The 23,224-nt window shown below is 41.5% G+C and overlaps 1 protein-coding gene across 1 annotated transcript; it reads right to left on the bottom strand.

The window, feature by feature from the left end:
• Positions 1-375: 375 nt before the first annotated feature.
• On the bottom strand, positions 376-23,224 carry LOC140161913 (EGF-like repeat and discoidin I-like domain-containing protein 3). Its single transcript, XM_072185208.1, has 4 exons — positions 22,828-23,224; positions 22,511-22,649; positions 1,050-1,393; positions 376-459 (listed from the first exon to the last, which is right to left on the bottom strand). The coding sequence occupies exons 1-4, from the start codon at positions 22,828-22,830 to the stop codon at positions 376-378; spliced, it is 570 nt and encodes a 189-aa protein (XP_072041309.1). The 5' UTR covers positions 22,831-23,224.

Raw genomic sequence — 23,224 nt, 5'->3', positions numbered from 1 at the left:
GGGCCCCTGCTTCAGCGAAATGTTATATAAATAAATACAAAAATATTTCACTAACTCTTATGCAAATTATTTATTCGCTAATTATAACTCGATCAAGTATCAATCACAACTTCATGGATCACGAGGGTGGTGGAAGACATTAATAACGCTCCTGAGAGAAAGAAGGCCAGCTTTGGAAGCTTGGATACAGAGCGAGTGATAAATACTACTCTTACGCGGCATAAGACATTCAATTTTGTTGTAGGGCTATTTGTTATGGCAAATTCTATAGAAACATGCGCAAGTAGCTATGTTGTTTGTTTACCTTTTATTGTTTTCCAAATAATAGACAATACCGCACAATACCATCTTAATCAAAAAAGCCTACATGCCTCATCATTGAGGATGTCTTCTATTTGGTTTATAGAAGCAGCGTTGTTCTGTTAAAATGTGTTGACCTAGTAAGCTTAGGCCTATAGCCTAGATTATTACACGTTATAAATATTCATGAGTAAGTCATGCCACTTTATTGGTCAAATCGCAAACGACACGATCTATTTTCCCTATCTACATGGCAATTCCTAATTTCGATGAAAACAAATACTACACGATTTATATCGGGAAAAATAAGGCAACTACTTTCCCTCAATACTGACTACGGGCCTATCACCCTCACCCTTCGTGTTCGGGGAGATAGACCCGTAGCCAATACCTCTGAAAAATGGTTTGCTCTATTTCCCCTCTAACCAATACCTTGTATTAATAGTTTACTATACTAAACTTACATGCCTAAAGGCTACGGCACGGCTATGGCCAGGGGGCTATGGCTAGCCGACAGTAAGATGGTGATTTCTAAGCACAACGAATTTTAGACATTGCATTTTTGCATCTTTGAAATATACTTTTCAAAAAATCACTGTTAATATTACAAATGATAGTAACCGTTTCCAATCTGACGGTGTGTTACAAAAGTTACTATTTAATGTCGTGAAAAGTAGTTCTAAGTTAGCAATCTGAAGACTAACCTACAGACATGTTATCGTCATCATAATGAATAAAAAATTCCTTACCATATCCGTGTGGGTGTCTGGAGTCTGCACAAATTTCCAATAGTTACCATCATGACTGTGTTGGACTTTGAATTTGGACACCCACTGTGGTGCGTCTGGTCGTCCTTGAATCATTACTCCAGTAACTAATGTTTCTTCTGCCATCTCGGCTTGGATCCACTGGTTGATATCATTGAATGTGGCAGCCCACGCCCCAGTTGTACCAGTCTTTACTGGGCGGTTCAGACGAGCATAATAAGCCCAGTGGTATAATACCTGCGCTGTGGCAAATTCATCTGAAGCCTTGATTTGACTGTCGTTTATTCGTCCATCCGCAACTCCAGCGGGGTTTTGGCAGGTGTTAGCTGTTACGATAATAGTATTCGAATTTCACAAAATTAGTTATTTGTTTAGTTATATCATTTAATTTCTTTACATTATTGAAAGTGTTAAAACTTCTACAGCTTTATAAACATAAAGCGCATTTTACAGAGTAGACAAATCGCTAGAAGAAAGAAATGGAAAGGAGCTTAACAGCGGGTCTTAAGAAGATTCTTGAAGGTGGTGATATTTTCTTGACCTCGTTGCAGAGACGTAGCCATGGCACAGCAGAATCAGAGCGACGTGCATAAGAACTTGAGTTTTGTGGGTCCGAAGTTGAAAATAAAAAGAGATGGAAACAGGTGAGTGAGCATGAAAGGCTTTGAATGTTTGGACAAGACCCTTAAACTGGCTCTTGTAGGGATCCTTTGGGCCACAGGCCAACCAGTGAGAGAGTGAAGAAGAGGAGGGCATGCTGCGTCTGGCATTGTATCTGGATCATGATATTGAATTGATGTCGTGCCTTAATTTCATCATATCATTTTTGCCTCACATGATCCTATCATGCCTATTGGTCCAAACTTGTCAAACTTTAGACACATTTTCAAATTGCTAATGCCTTCGAAATTGAATAATTTGTCGCCGCCCACCGGATAACTAATTATAGTGCCGCCGCTGTAACCACTTGACAGAACGAAAAGCTAATGACCAAAGCGTAACGTTTGCGTGGTTTATATTCAGCCTGGACTCGGGCCTGGACTGTGTGCCTGACCGATGCCATCGTGTCGTCATTCTTTGAGCTATCTAAAGTCTGCACAAGAAGTAACGAAGCTGTTATAAATACGCCTATAGCTTCAGAACTAATTGTTTTCACAATATTTCAACATACAGAGAAGAATGGTTTATTTACGCGAATTTTGATACCCCATTTGTTATATTTCGTTCAACATTAACAACGCATTTGATTAGTGCTTTTAAAGAAAAAATTAATACCCGAATTTATAGCGATCAATGGTTATTATGCCAGCACTGTAGCACGTTAGGCGATAGAAACAAATTGGTTCGATCTTTCGATCGACCATCGATGCTTGGTCGATCCTTATAATTTATGAAATCAATTAATTTACTGTTGTTAATTGAGTTAAAATAGTAATTTGTGCATGGAGTGATAGTAACCAATATAAATTTAGCGTTAATTCCGATTAATTAGTTGATATTCAGTAATAACAACCATCGAAGCAGGATCGCCGGTCGATCCAAAGATCGAACAAATTTGTCTCTGATGCCTAAAGCACGTCATTATCTTCGCGCTTTACTTCAAATCAATACAAATAGCTGCAACTTTTAAATTCGGGTATCTTTGTTTCAAAACACCGCTGTATAATATTGAACAAAACTGGACAAATCGGGTATCAAAATGCGCGTGAATAAATTATCCTTCTTTTTATGTTGAAATATTGCGAAAACAATTATCAATTCTGAAGCTATAGACGTAATTATAACAGCTGCGTTACTTCTTGTGCAGACTTTATACCAAAATGTCTTCCCGGGGTCACTCATCATAAAAAAAGGGGCTTGCTTTTCAACATTTTTTGGGGACCAGTAAACCTGACTGAGACTAGTTTAAAATGATATGGAGCTGGAAAATTCAAAACTTTTTTCCCCAATTTGTGGCTAAAGAGGAACAAATTGTAAGATTTTTAGTACTGGAGCATGATCCCAATGTGGGTCTTAAGGGCTGGGGTATGAACGTTTGGACAGTATTTATTTTGGGAATCTAGAGCACATCAGACATATCGAATTGCATTCTGAATACGAAGAATGTCATTCTGATATCAAATATTTTTGATTTTTGAAATTCGCAATTTAATACACATTTTATGGCAAATCATTAAAAATTGATATTTTGATATTTAACAGTACTTGAGTAAACTTTATAAATCTGATGATTTATACTTAAAGTGTATGTAGGTGGGATGAAAAGCCGACGATCAATTGAGAATTTTGACCTTTCGTCCTCCTCCTCTACCCTTGGCTCCACCTTTTTCAGGGCAAATACAGGGGAAAATTCCACAAAAAAAAATTACACAAAGATTACACAGAAAAACAATTTACACAGGATTACACAGAACAATAATTTACACAGGATTACACAGAAAAAAATAACAACACAGGATTACACAGAAAAAAAATTACACAAAGATTACACAGAAAAACAATTTACACAGGATTACACAGAAAAACAATTTACACAGGATTACACAGAACAATAATTTACACAGGATTACACAGAACAATAATTTACACAGGATTACACAAAAAAAATAACAACACAGAATTACACAGAAAAACAATTTACACAGGATTACACAGAACAATAATTTACACAGGATTACACAGAACAATAATTTACACAGGATTATACAAAAAAAATAACAACACAGGATTACACAGAAATGCTGTGTACACAGGATTACACAGAAAAACAATTTACACAGGATTACACAGAACAATAATTTACACAGGATTACACAGTAATCCTGTGTACACAGGATTACACAGAAAAACAATTTACACAGGATTACACAGAAATGCTGTGTACACAGGATTACACAGAAAAACAATTTACACAGGATTACACAGAAATGCTGTGTACACAGGATTACACAGAAAAACATCCTTGTATTTTTAATTCACCCCAATCCAAATTACACAAAAAAATTCCCCCTGCATTTTAATTTATCCAAAAAAAAATGCAGGGGAAAAAATTCCCCTGCAGTTATTTAACCACTTCATCAAAATCAAAAAATTTTTGATTTTTACTTTTAATATATTATTTCACAAAATTATCCACAAGACCAAATTTGTCTTGATAATTTTTAACATAGTCATATCTTTTTTTTTCAATCGGTGGTTCGTTCGTAACAAACTCAAGAGTCTTTTTTTTTATTTCGAACTCCTCTGTCCTTTCAGGAAAAATCCAAGGTGGTCTTAAACACAATCTCATCCTGTATCTATCCTTATACCACTTAATGTAACGCATCAAAAGGTTGATTGCCTGAATTCTTACTTTGTTTCCGTTGTAACCGCTGACAGCAACAAACAGGTTTTCGAGACTAGTACCATTCCACATATAAAAATCTCCTTTGGACGAGTCTTCCAGTTTTTGGAATATTTCATCATCAGCGAGCTCAAAATAAATCGAATCTGTCATTTTTTTATTAAAATAAAGATGATCGTAGCATTTTGGATTCTCACGAGCGCTCTTTTGGATTCTCCCGAGAGAAGAATTAGGATGGAAGTCAAGCGTATGACAGAAATTTTGAAAGCCTACAACGATGCTAAAAAGACAGAATGAGTAGGTCGTGCAGAAATAAAAAAAAAAAAACCTCTTGTGATTAATAATCACAAGAGGTTTTTTGTTGTAGTTTACCACACCCAGTTTAAAATGGTTGTAATTAAGTAGGTTACTACAAATGCGGCGTATCCAGTAACTAAAGGATCCCGTCCAGCACAAAATTCCCACGGTTCTCTAGGTACGCCGTCTTTGTATCTACCTTCTGCTTTTACTAACCCGTTTTTGTACCAACACGTCATGTACGTGGGATAATTATCATCAAACACCATCTCAGCCTTCATTTTTGTTTTTTCCTCGTCATAGTACCATCTCCAAACGCCGTATGGTTTTCCTTCATCATCCCACATTTCTTTCCGATACTCTCCGTACGCTTTTAGGTTCTCAACCCAGTTGTCATCCGTCAGATTTGGAAGATCCATTTTATTTATACAAAACAAGTTTGATTTCTAATTTTTTATTTTCTACGGATTCAATGTACTTCGGAGACTCTCCAAAGCTTCTTTTTTTCCCTTTTTTTTCCAGCCTGTTCTGCCTCTGTGCGAATTTCACGTTCTTTATCAGCAGTAAGTTCAATTAGATCCGCTCTGGTTCTGTGCTTGATTCCAGCCTTGTGACCTCGGTAGTTTTCCATTTCCCGCAGAATGTGATGGAAATCCTCATTGCTCACAACCCCATCTTCAAGAGCTCTAGACACCAGATCATTCACCGTGTTCAAACTGGACTCTGCGGTTCTTTTGACACTTTCGTGCTTTTCGACCTTCTTCATCGTTGCTTTTCCGAGAGCCACGCATGCTCCACTAAGAACACCTCCAAAATTGCTATTCCTCCGAGAGGAATGCTTACAAAGCTCCAACACCCGTAGCTAGAGTTCCGACAGCTCCCGTTCCGCTTCCAACTGCGACGAGTCCTGCTACTTGAGCCGTGTTGTAAAACACATTCCAAACTGTTTTGTATTTTCTCCTTAGTTGATCTCTTTGGTCAACTTCCTTTTCGAGGACTCGCGGATTTCGGATATCTTACTTAGTCGAATTGAACTCCCTGATCCTCTCCTTGTGGAAGATCAGGGTATATTTGCGGTGCTGTAGGTTTTTTCATCCTTTTATTTAATTAGTTAATTAGAACTTCATCATCCGTAAAATTTAAAACGTGGTTTTCAACGAAATGCTGTATGATTTCTTGCTTGGTTAACTTTTTTCGTAGAAGCTAAGTATTCCCAGTTGCTCAAAATTCATGTTGATTCCAAGGAGACTTACCAGGGCTTGAGTTCTGTAGACATCTGCTGAAACCCCGTTGATCCAAAAGCAAAGCTTATTTTCAACGTACTCGATCGAGACATGATGCATAATCGTAGTGTCCGTTTGAACGGATGCGGAAAAGAGGGTTTGCCGCGCGTTATTTAACACTTTGAACGATATCGAGTCGTCGGTCCAAGTAATATTTAGGTACATGAAGAAATTCACATTAGACTGAAACGTCAAAGAACAAGCGTTTGCTGGGGCGTTCGGCGGGTTCACTCCCGATTTTACCGAAAAAGAGAGGTTCCAAGGCTGAACAATAAAATGTGGGTTGTTGAAGAAAATTTCTAAAGGTCTAGTGAGTCGCATGGGGTCAAATCTTTTCCGGGATTCGGCAAATTCGTAAACCCAGCAGTGATGCCAATTTGCATAGGCCTAGCGTTGAAAGTGTTGTTCATTCCGTTTTTAATTTCGATCAACTTGTCTCTCTCCAAGTCGATGTTTTTTTGCTCGGATGGAAACATAGTGCGTTCCGTCTTCGTTCATCCATACCATGAATCTCCCCAAAACATGCAAGCTGGTATCGTGCTCGTGTCCAATTTGCAGGTCTACGTATTCTTTTGTCACAGCGTCCTCGTTGTCCGTGGGAGTTCCGAGACCCGTGACTCTATTGCCGCTCATAGCGAGTTCGCCGGTCATCGAGTCACCATCCTTCGAAACTTTTCTGTCGTTTAACCATGAGGTTAGGCTGGTCACGGAACCCATAGTAGCTGCATCTTGAGGGTCGGTTGGATTCATCAACCCCGTTATTTTTTTCCCTCCCATGTTAATCCTTCCGGTCATTCGCGCTCCAGTTTTTTTGACGTACGCGGAAAGATCAACATCGTCGTCAGCTATTGACGTTGATTTTTTTTTGATCGTTGGTCCCCGGATAGACATTCTTTCTTTTATTTTATCGGATTTCAAATTCCAAATCCAGCGGTTGATCGTGATTATCGAGCTTTCTCGAAGAATTTTTCCATTCTACTTTGAAGTTGAAGTCGAGCTCGTGGATGGTTCCGTTTTGTAGTTTTTTTAAACTCGGCTTTTTGTAGGTCGAAACAAAGTATTCTCCGAACGCGGCGTTTGTGAGATCGATAGACCCAAGAACTCGACCTCCCTGCAAAACGTCGTCGTTGTCTACGAGATTGTCCGTGGTTGACAGCTGATTCAGGTATACGAGAATTCTTCGAGGTAAAAATTCTATCGCCCGATCTCCCGTGTATTCACCATCCGCTAGCCACCCTTCGTCGTCCAATCCGAACATTTCTCGAACGCGGTCCGGAAACCAAATCTGATACTGCTCGGGGATTGTCATGTTGAGTTTCCCATCGCGTTTGTCGACTTCGAATTCGAAACCATCGATCTGGCTCGTGAATTCTTTCGCGAGCAGGTCAAAATTATACAGCCCCGGACTTATTTTTATCGCTTCTTCAGGTCCCTGCCCTCCTTGAGTGTACCTCCATTCGAGTTCTTCTTCGACGTTGAACCAACCTACTCGACCCGAGATCCTTTTGATTCCAATTTTTAAGTTTTTGCCGTTATTGTCTATACTTTGCAACGGGCGATAAGGTTTTCCTTTGCCGGTGCCGGTAATTGTGACAAACATTTTTTCTTTTATCTTTCAATAAAATGAGAACCGGAGGAGTATTCGAACCGACGCACGGTTTCAGTCTCGTAAATCAAGAAATTCAAGTCAGCAAAAAAGGAAAATTTTACGTAAGATTTCCCAGTTTGTGGCAAAAGTACAAACTTCCGAGAGTCACGGACAAAACCGTGTACGATGACTGGCTCTCCAACCAGATACAATTCTGGCAAAACCAGCTGAACTTCGCGGTCTGGTGCGCCACGTCAGGATGCGGGTGTCCAAAGAACTTCTCAGTCACAAAGATCCGATGATTCGATCCGTGTTCAGATTTCACGCGTACTATCAGATCAGAAGGATCCTGTCTGAGATGAGCTGTCCGCTTCCCTCTAACCCCGCCTGGAACGCTACGAACAACGGGATCGACACGTACGTCTACGAGAGAATCTGCTCCGAATTCGGAGTTAACCCGAGAACAAATTGGAGGCAAAAGTTCGATCCGTGGAACGGAATGGGTACGGCCAAATTCACTCGAACTTACCACGAGGATTTTAGTTTGAAGACGAACGACAAAGTAGAAATTGCGAAAGATCCGAATCTGACCGATTTCACGGTCTTCGTTCCCGGTCACGTAAATTTTCTTGGTAACAGTAGGGACGCGACTTACGAGATCTGGATGGACCAGCAGTTCGACCACGATCCGGGTATAACCGACAGATCGATTCACAAGGGCGATTCAATAGCGGTGATCGGATCTTTCGTTTCGGACGTCTCATCCGAGGAATTCTCCCGAGCCGGAGTGTCCAGAATAAACGACAGCATCAGAACCCTGGTCTGGGCCACCCTCGGAAGTCAGGCTCAGACTCGGAGCAGCATCCTGGGTTCTGGCAAGGCGTTCGACGCTCAGAAGCAATTTCTAGCGAATGTCGAAGATGCGATTAATTCAGCCGTGAATCTTCCCGATTCGATCGACAGGTATCAAAAGACCCTGCAATTTGCACGGAGCAAACTGGATTTCGTCGTGGCTCACGGACTCTACCTGATTCCGAGCGATATGGAAATTCTAATAGGAACTGTAAACGGATACAACAATCTGATCCAGATCGCCACACCCAACATGCGAATCGGACTCAACTCGGAGGTGAACGACGAACCTCTTGCTCTCGAGACGTTCGCTTCCGCGGAAAGCCCGTCTTTCGAGACGCCCGTTCCGCTACCGTCCGTAATAAAAAGCCCGCCTGTTTTAGAAGACATTCCTTTGGCGCACGACGAGAAGAAGCTCAGTATAATTTTGGCAGCTGCCGTGGTATTTTTATTTTCTGGATTTAAAAAATTTTAGTGAGAGGACTTTTTCTTTTTAGCAAATTCCGTCACCGTGGTGTATAGCAAAATCCGACGGCCAGAGCGAAAGTCCACAGATGATCGGCTAAAAATCCGGCGACGCTTCCCGCTGCTTTCAGACAGAAATTCACCACGGCTCCGATGACTCCCGGAAGCGCTATCAGGGCTTTGTCTCCAAGTTTCAAAAGGAGATTAGCTATTTTCTTGAGCTGATCCTTAATCCAATCGGTCCACGTTTTTGGCTTTGGAGGCACTGGTGGCTTTGGTCCTGGACCCGGGTCTGGTCCTGGAGGCTTTGGTTTTGGAGGCACAGGCTTAGGTGCGGGAGTGACGGCTGAAATTGCTGATTTGGTTGCTATGAGTATTCCCTCAACAACGGTAGCAATTGTCATACCAATTGCGGTTATGATTGATACAATAGTAACCCCCTCTCGTCGAAATAACGTGCTAACTTGTTCACGCAAAGAGCCATCGCTATCGATAAAATTTTTGATAGAATCTCGCAAACGATGAAACGAATTTTTGACCTTGATGTCTTGGTCAGCAATAGCTTTGTCAAAATCCTCAATTTCTGTTTCCAGTTCTCTAGCTCTTTCAGCGTCTTCTTCGCTTACTGGTAATAGAGGTTCTTCTTCCTCACCTTCGTATGTTGGATTAACGAAACTAACTGAACGATCACCTTTGGATTTCAAGTTTTTTAGTTCGGTGACTTTTTCACCCTTTTTTTCTACAAGATGGTTGTAAACGTCGGACAGCTTTTTTAGTTGTCCTTCTTCATTCAAAAAATTACCGATTTCCTCTTGGTTTGCAATGGGATCCCTAACTAACTGTTCACCCAATTCATCTGATTGTTGAACCGATTTTGCAAACGGATTTTACGTGCTCCACCCTGGGTGGAAGGCCCAGTGGGGGTATTGATTGCTTGACTGATACTACTTTCAACCTGTTTGGCTAGTTGTTGCGTTTTTCCACTAGAGCTTGCAAAATCCTTAACTCCCAGCGTTTCTCGTAAAAACGGCGCAGCTCCATCTCCATATTGTTTTTTAATAGTGCTAAGAGCTAGAAATTTTCGCGGACTTCCTTCTTTGGTAAGTCTTACTTTTTGCCTTTTTCGTATTTGACAAAAATAGTATCACGCTCAAGCGACCATGTTGTGCCCTTGCGAAACGTATCCCCCTCTCTCGTAACGTCGTCGAGAGAGAATTTTTGCCTTTGATTCTCGACATACTCTTTCCAACGCGTGGAAAGTTTTGCGTTAATATCTCTCTGTGTTTCAATGTACTCTGGCACCTCTGGAATTCCTCTTTGAATAGCACCGCCGGCATCGCTGCGAAGATCTTGGAGTCGGCGTTCTAAACTCGCCACGCTGTTGATGTCATCTTCAGTGAGATGATTTTCCCATTCGACGCTTCCTCTACGTCTCTGGGAGTACACCTTAACCTCTGTTTCAATCTGTCCACCTCCAAAATCAGTCTCAGCCGGTGTACCACCAAATGCTCTCGTGGTATATCCGGTCGTATTTTCGAATTCACCGAAGTCATCCATCTGAATGTCTTCTCCAGGATTAAAATATGCCATCTTTTGGTTTTTATTTTACGTATAAATAAAAGATGTCGACTGAATACGGATACAAATTGAACCCATACCGACAACTTCGCAAAACGCGAGGAGTTAAAGGTGATAGACGTAGTATTCGGAATACGCACGTTCCGAGTACCATCGACCAAACCGGAATTCTTACGGTGAGATTTCCTGGTCTTGGAAAAGATGACGTAATATACCCTGGAACGAGTTTACTTTGGTTCAAGATTGCTCTAAATTCCGCCTCTGGTGGAAATCAAGATCTTAACAGGACTATCGTAAATAATCTCGGAAGAGCGATAGTGTCAAAAATTGAGGTTAAATTGGAAGGGCAGAGTATCTTCACTCTGAACGATGCTGATATTTTCCTATGCTACCAAGATCTCTGGAAGACGAGCGAGGAAAGAGAACGCCTCTGATCAGGGTATCCAGTCTGCGGCAGGTCGAAAAATAAGAATCGACGCTGGTGACAAAGGTGCAGATGCCAAGGATATCGCTGAAGGAAAGTCCTTCGGTGACAACATGTTTTGTATCCCTCTGGACTTTGAGATGCTGAATTCTCATAATCCATATTTTCAGTACGAGATGAAGGACAGGCTGAGTTACGAGCTGACGTTCAACAATTACGGAAAAGTCGTGGTGTCCACGGATACAGCAGCCAGCTATTCCATCTCAGATATTACCCTTGAGTTTGATGTAGTCAATGATCCTGAGCTAGCGATGACTCTTAGGAACAGGGTGAATGGAAAAAGCGTCGTTATGTACGACAGAGTCATCAGACACAGCAAAGAGTCGCTTAACAAGTCAGACACCGTCTGGAATATCGCTCTAGCACCGCGAGCAAAGTCCATGAAAGGTATTCTGATTCTCTTCGTAGACCCAGCTGCGGATGGAGGAGGAGCCAATTACGCTCGAGATACCGAAAAGTTCTACAACCCAAAGATCAAAAAAGTTTCAACAACGCTCGACGGTGTTCCAAATCAGCTGTACTCCTCTGGGATGCTGTCTCACCATCACTTCAAAGAAATTCAAAAGCACTTCGCGGATGGAAAATTCAGAACCGTTCCACACGTAATCAAGGAAGCGGGATTGGCTGATGTGAGGAGGCGAGATTATCTCACGACCAAGTATGGTCTTTGGTTGGATATGAGAACCACGGATGATGACACGTTGCATGGATCTGGTAGGAAAATTGAAGGAGCTAGTCAGAGTATTCAGATCGAGATCGAAAAAGAAGCCGAGACGGCAGGAGCGTTGAACGCTTACGTGTACTACATACAGGATGCACGAGTGAATATCGAAGCCGGAAAATTGCAGAGTGTGAACTACTAGACATTCTGCCTATGGTAGAATAAAAGATGTTTCAAAACACGCGCACTCGGCGATAATCTCAGGCGAAACCATGTCCGGCAAAACCGAGCATGTTTTAAATCTATTAGAAAACGAATATCGCGGATTTTTCGCTTACATAGTGATCATCTGTCCGAACTGGGTTAATAATTCGACTTACCGCAGTAGGCAGTGGATCTTCGATAATCCCTACCAAGTATTTATGATCGATCCGGAAGAATGGTTTCCTAACAAAGACGATCAATTTCAATTAGCGATCAAGGTATTTTGGGAAACTATCGGAAAAATGGATGACTCCCAGGTTCTGTTTCTGATCGACGATAGCATAGCCGAAGAAGGAATCGACAAAAAAAGAAGCGTTCTAACAAAACTCGCTTGTTCCGGCAGACACGATAACTGCTCTCTTTGGATGCTCACTCAAGCTTACGTAGCAGTTCCCAAAACCATTAGAAGACAGGTCAAATGGCTGTCTACCTTCTATTGCAAAGATGAAGATGATTTCGTCACCATCATGAAGGAGAACAAAGTAGTTCCCAAAGAAAAGAGGAGGCATTGAATGAAAACTAGAAAAAATCAATATTCGAAATTAAATCTATTTCTACATCCACCAAGAGGATTTGAGTACAGATAAAAAAAAAAAAAAATGCTTGCTGACGTGATTTTGCAATATTAGCCGTAAGATAAAGAAAATCATGACTGAAATTGAAGATATAGTTAACGAGGCGATGACCGTGGACGTTTTGCCCACCATAGGCGGAATGTCTACCTTAGACGGTACGGCTACACGGGAGGAACCTGTGAGGAAGTTTGGCGAAACGGAACAGCTGCGGGAACGGTTGATAGGCGTAGCAGAGGCAGGAAAAAGCAAAGAGTATTTGGGAAAGAGCATAACCTCCGCTGAGATCGATAGGCTTGATCAAAAGAGCCTGATGAGACTCTACGCCAGATACGAGGCTCACATGGGTGGGATAGTAACCAGCTCAATGAAAAAGCACTTCGTTACCGCTTACGTAAATTTGGTCGGACTCTTCCTTCCAAAAAATTTAGCGATTACCGATCGTGATGCTCTGGAAGAGTCTCTGAACGAAGGACCCTTTATTGATTTAGCTTTAAACAAATGGACCTGTGGGCTGTATCATAGTTTTGGACATATGCTAGCTCCGTTGGAGGCTATTCTGTTAACTAGCAACGGTGTTAAAATAGTTGACTTTCCACCAGAAGCGAAGTGCACAGTAGACGACTCCCCAAGTATTGATGTGATTGATTGAGATCCTGGAAACTAAAAAAATCAAGAGGAAGTATTTATTCCTCTTGATTTTTTTTGGTTGGATTCCCATGGTACTTGAGCAAATTTGCTCAAGTGCTGCTCAGGTGCTGCTCAGATACTTGAGCAAATTTGCTCAGGTGCTGCTCAGATACTTGAGCAAATTTGCTCAGGTGCTGCTCAGATACTTGAGCAAATTTGCTCAGGTGCTGCTCAGATACTTCTCAGATACTTGAGCAAATTTGCTCAGGTGCTGCTCAGGTGCTGCTCAGATTTTTTCTAATAATAAAAGATGAGTGATCAAGAAACCAAATCAGTAAACGTTCCGTCCAAGGTGGAAGTGTCAACAGCGACAGCAACATCTGCGAAGCCGGCAAAGGTGATAGCAAAAGTGAGTCAAGCAAAAGTCAAAGACCCAAAGAGGGTTGCCGCTGGAAAGGCATTAGCCGTAAAAAACAGAGAAAAATTAGCAAAATTAAAAGCCTATGAAGCAGCGGAAACAACACGGGAGAACCCGTCCACCATAGACGAAACGTCATGTACACCTTCAGAAAAATCAACCGTGTCAAACTGGTTGTCAAGTCCAGTTCTTGTTGGAGGAGCGGTCGTCGTCGTTGGAGGGATAGTGGCATATGGGTATTCTACCTTAAACGGTACGACTAAAAGCCCACCCACCGTGACCACAGCGGTCAACCATCAACCAAAAGTCGATCCTTTCGATGATTTTTAGTTACAATAAAGAAGATGGCAGAAACCAATCCAAACGTAAAAATGATCGTAAACGGCGCGTATCACGCAACAACGATAAGCCTCGGTATATGGGCTAACTCGTTCGTTATGAAAAAGTTCCTAAAAATGAAGCCGGCTAATCTCTCGCAGCTTGATGCGGAGGATATTGGAAAGTTGACTTTGAGCGTCTTTTCGGCTACGATGCTCAGAGATTGGCTCGTGAATCAAGGAATTCTTCCGGATCAAATTATGGCTTAGTCCAAGGAAAACATTCTGTCAAGGTAGGTATATTAAAACCCTCTTAACACTATTTGTGCTAAGAGGGTTTTTTTTAATTAATAATAAAAGGATGGCACTTTTGAAAATTGAAGATCTAGAGTTGAACAAAGATTACAAAGTTACCAAGATCGATGTTGAAACCGGAATTCACTTCCTCGCCAATGGTGACCGATTAAAGGTAGATCCTCTTATTTGGGCCGATATTCCTGATGTAGAGGATGAAATTTGTTGTTATAATTGGTTGGCTCTATACATCGTAGCCGTACCGTCAGAAGTAAAAGAAGAGTCCGCTGTTTTATTTTTCCATACGGGAAAAAGAGACGTCTTTTTGAAATATAAAACCGAACAATGTATGAATTGGTACGACTATTTTATGGCTTATTAGTGATTTTTTCAACCACTTCCTAAAATTATAACCGCGACTGCAAAACATTCATTTTTTTAAATTTTAAAATAAAGAGAAAATGGCAATGTTAATCGGAGCCGTGTTTAACGCTTTGGCATTTTCAGGAAGCAATTATCTGTTCAACTATTTCAGTTCGAAAGAACGCAAAAAACACGATCTCGCTCTCGAAAAACTTCAGCACGACCAAGATTCTTGGAATCTAGCGCGTCTTTCAAGAATAGATTACATCAACGATCAATTAAAAAAACAGGGTCACGCGGAAAGAACCTTTTCGGACGTCGATGACGCGATGAGACAGTATTATAATTTAACGGGAATTTTGATGGATTCTTTTCCACCCGAACCACAACTTTATGATGGAGAGTATCTCGACGAAGATCAAACAAAAGCGATCCAGAACGGGGAATTAGCTTTGCTCGGACTGGGATTGCTCGGAACCGGTGTGGTCGCTATCAAATACTTTAGATAAAAGTATTTGGGTGGGAGCTGAGCCTCTAATCTCTGGAAAATCATCGAGAGTTACGGGATAATTTCTTCGTTTGAGTAGGTAGAAGAGAACGTAGTGAATATTGAAATTATTTCTCTTGGGTTTATTTTGTAAATAAATTTTCAGTATATTATCAAGATCGCATAACAAATTAATGCGATCGTGACAAAAATCAACGGGAAAATTACCCGTAATTTCGTAGTAAATCTTGTGAACGGCTTTTGGGTCTGATCTAAAGACTTTTAACAAGTCTTTTTTACTCAGGGACTCGAACATTTTTTTTTTTTTTTAATTTTTTTAACAAACTCGTCGATCAAAATCTCAGAAGTACTCGTAACATTTCCACTGTATTTTGAGTTATATTTTGGCAGGCTTTGCACTCGCGCGGGTTCTTTAAACAACTGATTAAATTCAGTACCGTATAGACAAAAAGGTCGATTGTTCTCATTTCGAAGGCGAGTTTTCTTTTTACACAATTTGCAAAAACAGCGCTTATATTTACTCGTACACTTCATTTTTGTAACAAACTCGTCGATCAAAATCTCAGAAGTACTCGTAACATTTCCTAGATAGATTTCGATGTATTCTTCAAACTGGTAGGTCTTGGTTTCGCAGTATTTTTTCGGTTGTTGAATTTGGTCGATGTTAACTCGGGGTGAGTTCTCGTTAAGAGACGCGTCATTTTCTAAACCACAATCATAACACACATCGTCTACTATGTATTCTGAGTTGCAATTTTTACATTTTGGTAGGCTTTGCACTCGCGCGGGTTCTTTAAACAACTGATTAAATTCAGTACCGTATAGACAAATCGGTTTTTGTTCTGTTTTCGAAGGCGAGTTTTCTTTTTAAAAAAAAAAAAAAAACAGCGCTTATATTTACTCGTACACTTCATTTTTAGATCAATAAAAAATCCCTTTAGACTGAATGTCTAAAGGGATTTTTTTGTTGGTTATGGTAGACTGTACGACTAGTCTGAGTCTTCATCATATTCCAACTCTTTTACTACAAGGTCAAAACTGTGGTACATATTCCCGGTTGTTTTGCTTTCTTTTTTGCCCGTGGGTTTAACAAAAGCTATTGATTTACCGAAGTCCAAGTTCTCTAGCCTTTTTGTTAGGGTAGAACAACTCCAAACTCGAGTGTTATCACTGAGAGTGATAACTCCGGATTTTCCAACCCTGGTTTCCATGATCTCAAAACTGGTAATTTTGTAAATTTCTCCTTCTTCTAGTTCAACCCATTTCAAAATTGTGGATCTTTTTTGCTCTTCTAACAAGTGCTCAAATTCTTGCTTCGCTATGCTTGATTGTTTTGCCATTTTGTTCGCTTTTTTTATTAATTAGGATTTTCTTAAACTGTTTTTATTTTTTTTTATTAGCCGGGATTTTTCTTAAATCAAATTTTTTATCCGATTTATTTTTTACGGGGTCTGAGCCGTCTTGGTGACGGAGCACGCGGTTCAATGCCTTCGCGGTGGATCCTTCGTTCCACTCGTTGGGTTTGTCTTTCTTTTTCTCGACTCCGCGTGCTCTGCATGCTTCGCTTCGCCTGGTCCGACCCGGTCAACGGTGAAATGGCCTGAAGTTCGTAATCCTTGTACGTTCCTTGCAGACCTTTGATTTTGAACCTATCAACACCCACTCTCTCTTGAATTTCGTGCACGGTCGAAGACCATTTTGGCGCACTGCCTTTCGTGAAACCTACTCTGTTAACGATGTGTCTAACGTCGGTGCCAGGAGTTAGATTAAGTTTATCCACGCGATTGGCAACTCTCATCGCTCTTGCCTTGTCTTCTAGACGAACTTGCTCAATGTGATCGGGGGTTGTGTTGGCTGGGGCTATTCCTATGGCGCTGTTCACACGCTTGTTGTAAGATTCGATGATTTGGGGTAAAGAGTCGACCCAATTGTTTTTCCGGTGTGGAGAAACCAGCGTTCAAATATTGTGCGAAGCGTGAGATGGAAACGATCGATTCGGCCAAGAGGGGCGTGATTTTTAGCGCCAGAGAATTGATGTTGAATGTTGGAGGCCTTCATCAGATCCTGAAATTTTTTAGAGGTAAATGCCGTTCCCGGATCGGTCCATAGGGTTTTGATCGACTCTCTGGACTTGGCGTTATTAATGATACGCCGCATGGCATCGGGTGTGTCGGATTTTTTTTTTTTCTTGAGAGGCTCGGCGTACACGAACCTAGAGTTTGCGCTAATCACGGTCAGGATACTCTTGTGGCCGCGGTTCACTCTGGATATGTCCTCGAAGAATACTAGGTCGCCTTGGTAGGTGCCTGGAGGTCCGCCGGTGGGAGCGTATTCTTTTGGTTTAATCGCACGCTTGGTCATCTGCTGCGAGGCTGTGGTTTTCTTTTGGTAGCAAAAGTATCGACTCCATTTTCTTTATCTTTAGCGATGACCCGATGCGTTTTGACAACTGCGACACGAGATCTGGCAGTTGTCTTTGAAATGAGCTCGGGAATTGTCAATTCTGTCGATGCTCCAGTCGAGGTCTAGCGGTTCGAGACACACGGCGCAGCTGTAGCCCTGCGCCTTAACTTTTCCCCGAGCCCAGCATTCGGTAACGTAATCTTTCGCATTAAACGCTCTGCCCTTCCTTTTGTCCACTATCTTATGATTGGATATCCTCTGCTGAATTGTCTTCGATGCCATATGGCACGGATTCTGAAACACGACCAAGACAATATTCAAAGTTTTGCATCTAGTAATGGCCGTTCGCATCCATCTCGCAGTAGCAAAATGGCTGTCAGAATCGTGAATGTAAAGTTTGTCACCAACAGTCTGACCTTGAACGGAGTGACCAGTTCTGCACCAGGGTCTCTTGAAGAGTTTGGACGCTTGATCTTTTTCACAGTTCTAAGGACTCCGTCACGTCCCTTCACGGTCATCTGACTTTGAGTAATTGCCGTGACTTTGTATTCCGAATTGGAGGTGATCTTATGCGTGCCAATCTTCTTCCAGGTTTTTCCAACGGCTAGATCTCCAACTCGCCATTCGAGGGTGTCGTTCAATTTGAACTGAGCCCAACGGTTCACTCGGTCGACCGATTCGTTGGTAAAGGCAACGTGAGGGTACTTCGCAGCGAGCGATGGCAACGTGGTCCATGGGACAACTGGGATGTATTTCTTAGCAATAGCAAACGAATCATCTCGCTCCCGAAGCAGTTCGTCGTAAAGCCTCGTCATTCTTTTACGATCTTTCAGAGCGTACCGTTTTGGAATTTGAAGATCGAGTCTTCGAGGAAATATCTGCCGCATTATTTGATCATAGTAAGCATCAAAGTCAACACTGAGTATTTGACCCACTGGTTCGTTCTGAGCTGGGTCACCGTTAGCGATGAAGATTTTGTCCGGATTGGAAATCATAAAATTGCGAAGCCACTCAAGCTGAAAGACAGGGTAAAAGTAGATCTCTTCAAACAGGACAATGTTGTATTTTGACACATCAAACTTGGTGTAGTTTTTTCCTCAGAATCCTCGGTCTACGACCCAATAGTTTGTGCATGGTTATGGCGGTGTAACCTTGTTGCAAAACGGAGTCACACAAAACATTCGTGGGACATACAACCAGCATGTCGTCTCTTTCGTTCCCCCAATGCAGGGCTAGTCTGCTTTTGCCACATCCCGGTATTTGCCAGTAACCAGCAGGGGTTCCGGAGTTCCTTCGCAAGGGCATTCAATTTCGCACTCCTCGTCCTCGTCAAACACAGTCTCGGTCCGATGTTCGATTATTCTTTTGGCTTCGTCGTCGTCGTATTCATCCTTCATAAGAATCCGAGTCTGAGGGGTGGGTTGTTCGAGGTAGAGCGCGGGTTCTTTGACGATCTTGAGTTCTCCTTCCGGTAGAAGCGGGTCTTCGACAAATCTCAGGTTACCAATCCGGCTGCCAAAAGTAAACGACGGGGTTAATCTTTGCCTCACGTCTTCTTTCGCCAGAGTCGTAAACACGCAGTCCGTTCTCACACCAACGACGGAGTCTCCCAACGCAGACACGATCTTGTGAAGGAGAACCCTCATGCCGTTTAGAATGAGAGCGGCAACCGGTCGATATCCTTCCGAAAGTTCGCGAATGGATTGGTCGATAACGAGATGAAGATCCGGAGCAATCTCGATATTTAAACGATCTTCTCCGTACGCTTTCGCTTCTTCTTCATCTTGGAACAACTGACCAAATGCCGCCTTGTTGTTTTTCTTAGCCGTCAGACCGTACACGAGATTGGCTACGTACTTTTTATCTTCGTCTTGAAGATCACTCTGGTACATTTCGTCAATTACGCTAGCGGGATCAACCTCAATAACCCCGTGAGGTACTAGGCGTCCTAGGACCGTATACTGAATACCGCAAGAATCGGCGTATCGCAGGACTGATCCAGGCACAAGGTCTTCATTCTGCGGGAAGAGGATCAAGTCAGGCTCGTCAACACGCACCAGGTAAAACACCTCATCGCGAATGTCCTCGGATGGCTGAATGTCGAGGCGATCAAACGCGGAGAACACCGGAATTGTCTTAATGTTTCGAATGAAGTGGGTGTAGGCTCGGACTACGTCTACCCCAAATACACACAACTCCTTCGGCCGACGCTTGATTAATCCGCATCTCGGGCCTCTTCTGAACCGGTTAAACAACGCTAAGGTTTGTTCATTGTAACGCGAGAGTCCAAATTTGGGAGCCACCTCATTCGACAGCTTCTTGATCCAATTCATAACAGCGGCGTGACGAGCCTCGGACCAGGATTTTCTATCGTTCGGCTGATCGGCAACTATGTCACCGGGAAGCGCCCGTTTTACTCGAACGGTAACCTTGGAATCTTTGGGATGGTTGATGGAAAATCCATCCACGACGCCGTTTCTGCAAGTCAAACTACCTGGCTCGATATTGTGGTCTTGATGAAATTCTCTGATGAAGTTTTCGGGCTCTTCCCCGGTGACGGCAACAATTCGACAGGTGCCTTCAAGCTCGATGGTCAAAATCTCATCCACGGAATCGACGAAGTAAAGTTTTTCGTTATTCTCGTTGGGTCGGGGCCATTTATCAGAAAGTTTCATCGAATTTTGCGGACGAGGGAGTTGGGGTTCGGGTTGCTTTCCCGAGTATTTTTGTCCAAACTCCTGAACGTTTTTATTCACGAGCCAGACGTGCTTATTATGAAGGAGAATATTAAATCCAGCGTGATTGATATGCGTATTTACCCGAGGTGGATCGTACTTGCATCGAACTTTACCTCTAATGTCAATCACTAGACCCGGAATACGAAATTTTTCCAACCAAACTTTGGCATGCGTCCACGACAGTTTCCAGCTCGAACCTTCGTCGGGTACAGGATCGTCGGGTCTGGCTAGTTTCCAAGCCCTTCGTAAGTAAGCAGCGGATTGGGCTTTATTCTACGCGCGTTCAAAATATCTTTAAACTTTCGAAGAAACACAGTTGCCATACATCTGCCTGATTGAAATTCAGGACTGTCCCATTCTGTGGAGTCCGTCCAATGAGAAAAAACTTGAGGAGCGGATTTGTCCGCAACTTCTATGACATTATGATCGAAGTTGACGGGGTTGCTACCGGGCTCGATTGAAACAATTTTTACGTAGGGGGTCAGCGATTCCCTATTTTCCAACCATTCCGTCATGTTTAGTTTTTGAAAAAGATCCTGAACAATATCGGTGGTGCTGTCCTTCGGAACTCGTAAGTTGTTTTTGTATTTTCCCGCGTTCGAACGGCTGAGTTTAACGCGTACTCGTTTCAGCTCCACAAAGGCCCTGGAGTTTTGGTGGAGCGTGACCTTTAGTTCTATCGTGTAAAATTGAGAAGAATTTAGTGAACGAATGAGATCGTTTCTATTCAGAGACCGGTAGCCGTTGACACCCTCTTCTCCCGCCAATGTTTTTAGCTTAGTTTTCGTCATGTTCTCGAAAGCATGAGGGTTAGCCAGCAATTCTACGAGCTGGGATTTGTTCAATTTGGTATATCCTTTGTATCCCCTTTCTTTCGCTTGACGTTTCAAATCTTTGAGCAAAGAGAGAGTGGTTCCGAAAGGAGATCGTGAATTTGATCAGTGTTCATTTTTGAGTATCCTCGGTAGCCATGTTCTTTGGCGATTCGCTTCAATTCTGGAAGAGTTGAAAATGGTAAAATCGGTAGATCCATCTTGTTTTTTATTAATCGGGATTTTCTTAAACCAAAATTATTTTTTTTATTAATCAGGGGAAAAAATTAAAATAATTTTTCCAAAAATTATTTTAATTTTTTTTGAGGATTTTTGAATTTTGAAATGCAGGGGAAAAAATTCACCTGCATTTTTTTTTGGATAAATTAAAATGCAGGGGGAATTTTTTTGTAATTTGGATTGGGGTGAATTAAAAATACAAGGATGTTTTTCTGTGTAATCCTGTGTACACAGCATTTCTGTGTAATCCTGTGTAAATTGTTTTTCTGTGTAATCCTGTGTACACAGCATTTCTGTGTAATCCTGTGTAAATTGTTTTTCTGTGTAATCCTGTGTACACAGGATTACTGTGTAATCCTGTGTAAATTATTGTTCTGTGTAATCCTGTGTAAATTGTTTTTCTGTGTAATCCTGTGTACACAGCATTTCTGTGTAATCCTGTGTTGTTATTTTTTTTGTATAATCCTGTGTAAATTATTGTTCTGTGTAATCCTGTGTAAATTATTGTTCTGTGTAATCCTGTGTAAATTGTTTTTCTGTGTAATTCTGTGTTGTTATTTTTCTGTGTAATCCTGTGTAAATTATTGTTCTGTGTAATCCTGTGTAAATTATTGTTCTGTGTAATCCTGTGTAAATTGTTTTTCTGTGTAATCCTGTGTAAATTGTTTTTCTGTGTAATCTTTGTGTAATTTTTTTTTCTGTGTAATCCTGTGTTGTTATTTTTTCTGTGTAATCCTGTGTAAATTATTGTTCTGTGTAATCCTGTGTTTTTTCTGTGTAATCTTTGTGTAATTTTTTTTTTTTTTTTTTTTTTGTATTTGCCCTGAAAAAGGTGGAGCCAAGGGTAGAGGAGGAGGTTTCGTATTGAAGATATGGATTTTTTTTTCCCAAAACACCAAAAAAATTATGTATTTTTGGGAAAAAAATCCATATCTTCAATATGAAAGGTCAAAATTTTCAATTGACCGTCGGCTTTTCCTCCCTGCTACATACACTTTAAGAATATATCATTAGATTTATATAATTTACTTCGAGGACTGTTATATATTAAAAATTTGAAAAATATCAAATTTTTATAATTTGTCATAAAATTTGTATTACATTGTGATTTTCAAAAAATGAAAATTATTTGATATCAGAAAGACATGCTTCGTATTCAGAATGCAATTCGATAGGTCTGAGGTGCTCTCATGTCCCACAAAAAATACTGTCGAAACGCAATAAACGCTCATTTTAGATCCCTTAAGGAACTGCCAAATCCGGGGACCATTGACCGCCACGCATATACCCATATCACCTTTACAAGTGAGTGCCTCCTCTGAGCATGTCTTACCTTTACAGCCTAGAAGTTCAAAACGCAAGCTGATGTGACCATTCCATGCTGTAGAGACTATTCTGATGTAAGATGTTTTGACTGGTGTGGGAAAAAGTTTGGTGACGACCGTATTTTGATCAGTATTTCCATCAAATATCTGTGATAACATTGGAAAATAAAGAATTTCAATATTTCACAACCCCTTTTTCTCTAAGTGAGGTAAAGGGATGGAATTAAGATTAACCAAAGTCTTGTGAACGTTTTAGAGCACTGAGTGTGGTGATAATAAAAGAGTAAAAGAAGAAGAAGATTTAAGACCGAAATCTCAAACTTACCATTTCTCCCAGATTGTCTGTTTGCTGCACAAATCTCCAGAAGTCACCGTCATTACTGTATTGAACTTTGAATTGGGTCACCCAATGTGATGCATCATGCCGCCCTTGTATTAACACGCCGATAACCCATGTTTGATCACCTAAAGCTGTCTGGGGACATTGGTTGCCGTCATTGGTCTTAACGCTGCATGTTGGGTCACCTAGAGCAGCCTGGATCCATTGGTTGCCGTCATTGGTCTGAGCGCTCCATGTTCCAGTAGTACCTTTCTTTTCATCGCGATTCAGACGAGCATTGTTAGCCCCGTGGTAGACACTATGAGCAAATTCAGTAGAAGCTGTGATTTGGCTGTTACCTATCCGACCTCCTCTACACCAAGACGATCCTGGCAAGTGGTTT

The sequence above is a fragment of the Amphiura filiformis genome, chromosome 10 (assembly GCF_039555335.1).
Source record: "Amphiura filiformis chromosome 10, Afil_fr2py, whole genome shotgun sequence".
Classification (NCBI taxonomy): Eukaryota; Metazoa; Echinodermata; class Ophiuroidea; order Amphilepidida; family Amphiuridae; genus Amphiura; species Amphiura filiformis.
Note: the sequence above shows the minus strand (reverse complement) of the source record. Positions and strands in the feature narration are given on the sequence as shown.